General features: G+C 38.2%; 1 protein-coding gene across 2 annotated transcripts; it reads left to right on the forward strand.

The window, feature by feature from the left end:
* LOC115793434 (isoaspartyl peptidase/L-asparaginase) lies at positions 1-9,361 on the forward strand. 2 transcript variants are annotated; one of them, XM_030748429.1, is made up of 8 exons: positions 1-96; positions 896-1,092; positions 3,089-3,231; positions 5,941-6,104; positions 6,993-7,111; positions 7,320-7,430; positions 7,646-7,856; positions 9,195-9,361. In XM_030748429.1, the coding sequence occupies exons 1-7, from the start codon at positions 53-55 to the stop codon at positions 7,852-7,854; spliced, it is 987 nt and encodes a 328-aa protein (XP_030604289.1). In that variant the 5' UTR covers positions 1-52; the 3' UTR covers positions 7,855-7,856; positions 9,195-9,361. The 2 variants fall into 2 exon arrangements, with proteins under 2 accessions (XP_030604289.1, XP_030604288.1); XM_030748428.1 differs by lacking the exon at positions 9,195-9,361 and adding an exon at positions 8,674-8,827.
* Positions 9,362-9,926: the final 565 nt, after the last annotated feature.

Here is a 9,926-nt window from a genome sequence, read left to right on the forward strand (position 1 = left end):
GCAGCACGCGCTGGTTAAACTTTATACAGTAGCACATTGAAATCACGTGTCTATGGCAGAGTGTTTATCCCCCGGGAAATCTGAGGCTCAGGAAAGGTAGGAAAAATGCGACGCCCCATTATCATTACGTTTTGGTGCCACCGGCGGAACTAGATTAATAACTGTCAAATTTAAATGTCACGTCAGCGTCTGCGGTTCAGTAGATTACTGTGCACTAAACACTTTTCATAAATAAAAGAGCTGAAAAGTGAAGGTAGACAATGGAAAAAATGTAGCACACACAAAAACTGAACCTTAATTATGTGAAAAGATAAATTATTATAGTTTAGTTCCTGATTGAAGCTCGTAATTCAAAGCTGCCACAGCTGTAAAATGCTTCATTATCAAATTTCATTGCACTTAATACTTTACCTGTACATATATGTTATTATTACTGACCAACTGTTATAATTGATTTTGTTTTGTAATAGCTAGAAAAATATCTATGTTCTATAATAATAATAATGACAATCTGGATCAACAGAATAAAAATATTTAAAGTTTAACTGTGTTTAAATATAAATATAGTTAAACTATTTATTAATTAAAACTGATGTGGAAGACATTTGGCAGTAGGGGTAATGTTTTGAACTGCTGAAAATGAAGGAAGGCGCAAGTAAGACAGCGCAGTAGTGTTCATTATAACATGACTCGACATCCAGCGTTTACTAATGTTTCTATTGTGCAGAACTTAAACAAAAAAAAAATCTTATATGTAAAAGTTTGGGAAGCAGGTTTTTATCAAGGCAAAGAGACGATACTAATGATCACTCTGTGCTTTTCTTACTGCTGCTAATAATACTTTTTTTTTCTAGGCTATAACTTCTTTATAACCTAATTTGCCTATTTCATGCAGGGGTGCAAAGATGTCAGTGGTTTTGGTTGTGCATGGTGGGGCGTGGGCCATACCAGATGAACTGGCCAAGGCCTCTGTTGATGGAGTGAAAACTGCAGCACGTGAAGGGTTTTCAGTGCTGAAAAGAGGAGGAAGTGCGCTGGATGCTGTTGAGGTGGCTGTAAGATCTATGGAAGATAACACTGTGTTTAATGCAGGTAGGCACATTTATTGTCAGTTATTTTTGTCAGATTAGGACACATTTATGCCAAGTAGTTTCATTTGAAAATACTCAAATGATTAAATGTGGGTTTCATCTTTTTAAACAGGCATTCGTACCACCCCAATAAAATAGTAAAGCCTAAAATCCCAGCTCCTTTCACTTGTCCACACAGCAGCCAAATGATAATACCCTTTCTCCCTTATTATTTAATTCATCTACCTTCAACTATAGCCCAATGTCTCCATCTGCTGGTGGTGATAATAATATCCATCTAGACTCCATTACTGAGTTAGTTAATGAGTGATGATCTCTGCCTAAAACAGCTCTGATAGAAAAATGAACAGGTTTGCCAGCACCATGCCTCCTAATTAACTGTAAGCAATATTACAATGCTGTGAGTGGAAAACCCTAAAAACCTAAGCAACCTACGAAGGAACCTCTTATTTTCCTTATTTTCTGTTATTTATACAATATACTGTTGCAGTAGTGGAGGCTGTTTAACAATGCTAAACAAGGCCAAAGTTTCAAATATTTAGGTCAGCGTATGAACAATTAATCCCTGTGACTCAACAGCTCAGGCTTCACACTGCTCTAAATGGCCTCTTTCTCACAGTTCTAGCTATGAGCACAAAAGTCCCACCCACCTGCTGCTGGGGCAGCCCATCAGATGAGGGTTGGTTTAAAGAGAGGGGTAAAATGGCTTTTTCAGAAAGTAGATGAATGGGGGTGGGTTGCACCAAAGCCCAGTTTGGTAAATAAGCATTTGAAGTGTCAGTCATGTAAAGTTAGTGTAAAATAATCCATGAAGAAAAATCTGGAGTTTGAAGTTAACATAATTGGTTTGTTTTAATAGTATAATATAAAGTACCCACATTCCAACAACCTTTACTTTCATTTGTGGAAACCCTGGATGAACAGCCAGGTCCGTTCACTCCTCAAAACCCATGATGCTGCCTTCAGGTCAGGCAACAGAGCTCAGTACAGTACTGCTCGAGCTGACCTGAAAAGAGGAATTAAAAAAGCCAAGGCGGACTACAGGAGGCAAATAGTGTCATCTGTCCAGCAATAACACATGGGAGGTGTGGCAGGGCATTCAGAACATCACAAACTTCAGAGGCTGTGATGTGACAGCAGGAGACCTGAGTGTGCCTCTAGCAGAGGAACTTAACTGTTTCTTTGCTTGCTTTGAGACACCTCAGGACTACCGATCTGCTCCCCCCACTGGGCTCCAGCTCCACCCCACTCACTGTCCAGGAGCATGAGGTACGGTGCGTGCTCTTGGCAATGAACCCCAGGAAGGCTGCTGGACCAGATGGAGTACCTGGCAAGGTGATCAGAGCGTGTGTCCACCAGCTCACCCTGAATCTCACCAGGATTTTCAGCCTCTCCCTGGCCCAAGCAGTCACCCCCCCCCCCCCCCCCCCCCCCCTATAAAAACAGCCACAATCATCCCCGTGCCCAAAAGGTCATCCATCACCAGCCTAAATGATTACCGCCCTGTGGCCCTCACACCGGTAATCATGAAGTGCTTTGAAATGCGATTAAAATGCGATTAATTTCGATTAATTAATTACAAAGCTTGTAATTAATCCGATTAATTTTTTTAATCGAGTCCCACCCCTAATTTTTATAAATTCTCTTATTTTCTGCATTTTTAATGCATTTTATTTTCTGTATATTTTATACATACTGTTTTATTTTCTGTATATTATTATATTAGATTATTATATTTTTATTTTAGAAAGTTTGACTTTCTATTGCATGGCACTGAACAGGAGTGGCCCTCCAATTGTACATCCTGTATAATGATAATAAATGCATTCTATTCTATTCTCTTCTATTCTTTTGTACTGTTTTGCCATCACCCTATGGAATTGTAAGGGTTTAGCAGGGAAGATTTAAGTGAATACATAGAAACAGATCTACAGCATAGTTTTTACCTCTGCACAGCTACCTGAAAAATCTTATCTCTAACCTGTCATTCTCTGCAGGGCATGGAGGAACACTAAATACAGATGGAGAAGTGGAGCTTGATGCCTTTATCATGGATGGACAGACACTTGCCAGTGGTGCAGTGTCTTCAGTAAAGAACATTGCCAACCCTGTTTCACTGGCTCGGGCAGTGATGGAGAAGGTCTTAATTTCTATCTTTTTGAAATATTTTGGATTACTGAGGTTTAAAAAACTGGACCAGCTTTCCATTTAAAGGGTCCAAGTCTCTGCTCCTAAAGGGTATTACCCTTAATAGGAATTGCCAGAAACTTGTTTAAGCCAGTGGGCGGGAGACATGGCTAGCTCTAACTGCCTACATCCAATTTCCTACCCTGCTTCTTCTAGTAATGCACCTAACTAAGAAGCCCCACTAGTTAGATACACCTCTCCCTTTAATGATCTGTGCACTTGGCAAATTGTTTTTACTTTAGTGACCAGGAAAATATGCCCCAAGGATCTGTTAATTTTATGGGCCAGAACAACCTGTTAGAACCATTAAAATATGTAATAATTAGACACAAGATACAGCCTTTACTGTTATATGAAGAATCTAAAAATATGATGTCCACAATTTAGTCTTTAACTGCAAATGGAATATTTGTTCAAGTTTTTGGGCAGGGGCAAAGCATGCAGGTTAATCAGTTTACAGAACAACAACAAAAAAAAGGCAATTTGTACAAATCACTTAATAAATCACTAAGACTAATAGTGATCAGAGCTGAGGCTGTATATCCACTATTGGCTTTGGGAGAGAAAAGGAGAGATGATTGTGGCCATAATGGATGTTGATTGCATGAGGAAGTAGTGACTTTGTCCAAAGTCCCCTAATTCCCCTGAAGTTCTGTAATCCAACACAGCAAAGACAGCAGAGAAGAAGTCTTTTTAAATCCAATTTTCAGATCACAGCTGTTTGGCCATGGCTAATCCTCTGATATTTCTCATTGTATAATCCACCTGCGAACCTCTGGTATAATCCTTTCTTCAAGGTGATCTGTCTGCTCACGATGAGGTCCAGAAGAATAATATTTATTAGTTACTGTTATTAGTGAAACATCACTTTTCTTTTACAAGTGCAGGCACGCTGGTGTCTGATGAGACCTATGAAGGTCTGGTCTTGGATGGGTGTTGAGGCAGCACGATTCAATTAAATCAATTTTTATTTATATAGCAATAAATCACAACAAACAGTCGTCTCGAGGCGCTTTATATTTTAAGATAAATAATTACAATGCATACAGGGAAAACCCAACAGTCGAAACGACCCTTTATGAGCAAGCACTTGGTGACAGTGGGTAGAAAAAACTCCCTTTTAACAGGAAGAAACCTCCAGCAGGCTCAGGGAGGGGCAGTCATCTGCCGCAACCAGCTGGGGGTGAGGGGAGGGAGACAGGAAAAAAGACATGCTGTGGACGAAAGCCAGAGATCAATAATAACAAATGATGAAATGCAGAGTTGGGTATAAACAGAGTGAAAAGAGGTGAATGAAAAAGAAATACTCAGTGCATCATAGGATTCCCCCAGCAGCCTAGGCCTACTGCAGCATAACTAAGGGAAGGTTCAGGGTCACCTTATCCAGCCTTAACTATATGCTTGATAAAAAAAGAAGAGTTTCAAGCTTTATCTTAAAAATAGAGAGGGTGTCTGTCTCCTGAATCCAAACTGGGAGCTGGTTCCACTGAAGAGGGGCCTGAAAGCTGAAGGCTCTGCCTCCCATTCTACTCTTAAGTATCCTAGGAACCACAAGCAAGCCAGCAGTCTGAGAGCGAAGTGCTCTACTGGGGTGATACGGGACTATGAGGTCTTTAAGATAAGATGGGGCCTGATTATTCAAGGTCTTGTATGTAAAAAGAAGGATTTTAAATTAAATTCTGGATTTAACAGGGAACCAATGAAACAGAGCCAATATGCTTAATCTTGAACATCCACTGGAGTGACTTCATTACCAACAAGGAAGTCCTAGAATAGGTGGAGGTCGACAGCATTCTGAACATACAACTTTGCTGTCCAGGATGGAGGATTACTACCTGCCAAAGATCGTGCTTATCCTCCATCCACTGTAACGTAGGAGCCCCAAAGAAACTAAATAATGACTGTCTGAAGAAGTCCCTTATTATCTGCCACGTGTGGTTAACGTTATAGTTCTATAATTCATATTTCAAAATGTAATTCAGCACTTCAGTCAGTATATTATGTGGTTAAGTAACCACAGTGACACAATTTCAAGTATTATTAAAACAGATGCAATGCTGATTTTATTATTAGACTCAAGAAATATTCTTACAGTAACTCTAACATATAACTTAAAAATGTCATGACAATGTGTTGGTTATGATACAATAAATGAAGAGTAAAATGCATAATAATGTGTGAGCTCTCTCAGCTCTGTGTGTGTGCGTGCGTGTGTGTGTGTGTGTGTGTGTGTGTAACAGAGAGAGAAAGCTTAGTATATTGTTCTGATGAACTCTGGAAATAGTAATTTTTCATTGTGAACTGCCCATTCTGACAAAAAGAATAACGAAGTTGTTTTCTTAGTTCTTTTCAGGTCTTGTAAATAAAACACAGACCTCATTGTTCAGCTATTGTAGGTGTTCTGCCATAATTCAAATCTGACATCTGGATGACATTCTGGACAGAGGCAGATATTCCTTTTGTGTATGGCTGATATCCTGTTTGTTGCTTTTGTGGTTAACACTTTGAGGTCATTCTTAGGCCATCAATGTCAATTTGTAACATGAAGCTGCTTTTACCTTTAATATGACCTTATGGTGGTATTATGTTTGCTACATTATGTTAAGTGCTGTGACATTTGTTTGATATGTTTCAACTTTGTCTTATATATTTGCTGCCTCAGACTTCCCACATGATGTTGACTAGCAGAGGTGCAAACCTGTTTGCAGAGAGCATTGGTACAGCCATGATCCCCACTGAAACGCTGGTGACTGAGTATGAGAGGAAAGAATGGAAGAAGCACAAGGATTACATGACTGGAGTAATGGAAGATTTCAGCACTCGCTGGTATGCATCTGGAGTGTGTGAATTTGCTTTAAAAATAATTATAACTTTATTTATAAGTCATTATAAAGTGTTTTACATAGGGAAGTTCAACACAATAAGCCACTTAAAATAAAGTGAGCCCCAGAAATGAAAAATAAGGACAGATAAAAAACATTAAATGCATTACAGAGCAAAGCCAGAGAAAGCTATCAATAAGAACCATTTTTAAAACAAAAGATCTAAGAAGTGATCTAAAATTTAACCAACTCTTGTCATGAACCTGGTTTATGGACCAGTCAGAAGATTTCTACCTGAAAATCTGGATGTGGCCTCTGGTTTGTACAGCTGTTGCAATTCAGCAAAATGGCTGAGAACCAAGCTAAGAAGTGTTTTAAATGTGATAAATAAAATGTTAAAAATAAATGAATCAAGCATGAAAACAATTTTTTTTTTCCATTCAGGAATTTAAGTAAATAACATTCATTTGGCATCTCAATCAAAAAATTATAACATGCTTTACTACTTTTTTCTGCTTTTTTCTGCTTTTTTTTTTTTTTTTTTGTAAAACAGTCAATTTGAAAATTCACAGATAACAACAATAATCACATTTTAGCTTTAAAAATAAAATTTTAATACTGGTCGATTAACCATTACAGATACATAAAACATTGTTTTGATGATTACCAATACTGTTAATTTAGGGCAGCTGTGGCCTAAACCTTACACTGGGTGATGCTTTAATAAATTTGATAAGCACTGCATATTATAATGAATTGAATCAGTTGGACAAATAATCCCTGAGGTTCTTCCCTCTTGTCATATGTGCAGCAATGTCCAAAACATTCTAGATGTATTTTGTGTTTTCCTTTGCAGCTAATTTTTGAATAATATAACTTTTGCTCATTCCAGGGCCCATGATACTGTTGGGGCAGTTGCTCTGGACAGTGCTGGTAATGTTGCATGTGCAACATCAACTGGAGGGATCAGGAATAAAATGGTTGGAAGAGTAGGAGACTCCCCAATCATTGGTATGATGTTATTCACTTACACTGCTGTTTTAACTCTGACAGTAAAATGACAGTGAGTCAAATCAGAAATCTTGCTTTGCCCAAACCTTTTATTCAGTCACGCTCTTCACTCTTCAACTTACCGGTAACATATTTTGGTGCACAACAATCAGCAAAATTGTGTTTTAATGTTTGCTTTTGTTGTTCCTTGTTCTCTCCTGTAAATAAGGCTGTGGAGGATATGCAGACAACTTTAGTGGTGCAGTATCCTGTACCGGCCATGGAGAATCTATTCTTAAAGTCACACTGGCCAGACTCATTCTTTCAAAAATGGAACAAGGTAAAGTAGCACACTTTCAAATGCTTTGTTTATCAGGATTTATCATTCTTAATGTTTTATTTCTCTATCCTGAACAGTGTGTCTAATATAATTTTGAGTAAGTGCAGTTTTGCACTGTGGCCTCTCACAGGTCTTCAGTAAACTCTGTTTTTCAGGAGAATTAAAGGAGAAAATGTTTTCTGAAATAACAAGTTAATGTCTTCTCCCCCTTGCAGGTAAATCAGTAACAGAGGCTTTACAAATGTCTCTGCAGCACATGGGAGACCGTGTCCAAGGAGCTGGAGGTGCAATTGTTGTTTCTCCCTCAGGCCACTGGGCAGCCACATTTACCACTGAGCGAATGGCTTGGGCAGCTGTGGAACATGATGTGCTGTGGTATGGATTAGAGCCACTTGAAAGATTAAAAGAGCACTGGCTCCAATAATGGTAATGATCACAATGCAACACTTGTTTGTTCTTATTAATCGCTGCATTGAGCCATGTGGAACCGTATTATAATTTTTTTTCTATTAATTTGCATCACTTGGTTTAACTTTGTAAACATTGACTACAATCAAAATAAAAGGCATTACTTTACTTTACTAAGTGAGAAACTGTTAAACACATGATGAGTTTTTAAGATATAACACTCAAAGTGAAGGAGGTCTGATTTACTCCCCCCCCCCCCAAATTTTGTTAACAAAAAATTACTTCAAAGTGACATTTTTGAAAGACTGTATCAAAGTAAATTATGTTATTTGACTTTCAGCACTCTAAAAGCATCCCTATAAAGCTGACTGAGTTGTTGACTGGATCATTCACAACCATCCACTTCATAATGCAAACAATATTGTTGGCCTCATTTCGTCTTTCAGAATAATTGGATACTCAACCAGACACCCACTGATTTAACATTAAATATCTGCTGGACTACAACACACTTACTGTAGATTATTCTATTTGTCTTTAAACTTCATATCTCTGTTATTGTGCGGTAAAATATATGACATCAATTTAAAACCTGTAAGAAAATAGATAAAAGATCTATTGGGACAACACACAAGATGGGTTCGAGAGATAACACCAACTAATTTTTTATTTGTTGTTTTTTTTAATTAGTTTATGTTTAAAGCAATATGTGGAGCATTACAGTTATTTGCTGTAAGAGACAGTTCAGCTGAGCACAGGAGAAAATTTTAAAAATTGTTAAAAATTTCAAAGTCAACTTTTGTTGGACTACTTTTAAACAAAGGTCTGTTTCCAGTCATGGAGTGACACATGGGAGATCGTGTCCAAGGAGCTGGAGGTGAAACCATCAAGAGAAAGCATCACACTGCACCATTAACATTAGATAAATATAGAAAATACTTGCACAGTATGAGTCAGATGAGCTGTATCTTTCATGATTTGTAAAATAAATGGCCAGTAACTCACTTCAGTGTTGTCATGCTTATTTTGTTTCTCTTTTGTTTTTGAGCATGTGAATGTATGACATATTACTTTTTTTTTTTTTTACATATTTGTCACACATGTTTCGGATCAAAGAACTACAAAAAAGCAATTGTGTTAACTGGCAATGAGTCTTTCACATCACTGTGGAGGAATTTTGGCCCACTTTGCAGAGCTGTTTTAATTCAGTCACATTGGAGGGTTTTCAAGGATGAACAGCCTGTTTAAGGTCAAAGCATCTTAATCAGATTTAAGCCTGGACTTTGACTCAGCTGCTCCAAAACCTTCATTTTATATCTTTAACCACTCAGAGGTGTACTTGCTGGTGTGTTTCAGATCATTGTCCTGCTGCTTAATTCGAGTGAGCCTGAGCTTCAGGGTATGAACTGATTGCTGGATATTCACCCAGAGAGCAGAATTCATGGTTCCATCATGTTGTCCAGGTCCTGAAGCAGCAAAGAAGCCCCAGACCATCAAACTACCACGACCATGTTTGACTGTTGGCACAATGTTCTTTAAATGAAATGCTGTTAGTTTTACATCAGAGGTAACAGGACTCAAACCTTGCAAAAAGTTCAGCTTTTGTCTTGTCAGTCCACAGAATATTTTTGCAAACATCTACAAGATCATCAAGATGGTTTTTTGGGCAAATATGGGATGAGTCTTTGTGTTCTTTTTGGTCAGCAGTGGTTTTCACCTTGGAACTCTACCATGGATGCCATTTTTGTCCAGTCTCTTTCTTATTGCTGAATCGTGAACTCTGACCTTAACTGAGACAAATGAGGCCTGCAGCTCTTTAAATGTTGTTCTGGGTTCTTTTGTGACTTCCTGGATGAGTTGTCATAGTTTTGGTAGGCTGGTCACTCCTGGAAAGGTTCACACTGTTCCATGTTTTCTCCATTTGTGGATAATGGCTCTCATCGTGGTTTGCAGGAGTCCCAAGGCCTTGGAAATGGCTTTGTAACCATTTCCAGACTGAAAGATGTCAATGAATTTGTTTCTCAGCTTTTCTTGAGTTTCTTTACTATATGATAAAGAGCCTGCATGCAACTTATTTTTTTCAATGGC

This window comes from Archocentrus centrarchus, chromosome 15 (assembly GCF_007364275.1).
Source record: "Archocentrus centrarchus isolate MPI-CPG fArcCen1 chromosome 15, fArcCen1, whole genome shotgun sequence".
Taxonomy (NCBI): domain Eukaryota; kingdom Metazoa; phylum Chordata; class Actinopteri; order Cichliformes; family Cichlidae; genus Archocentrus; species Archocentrus centrarchus.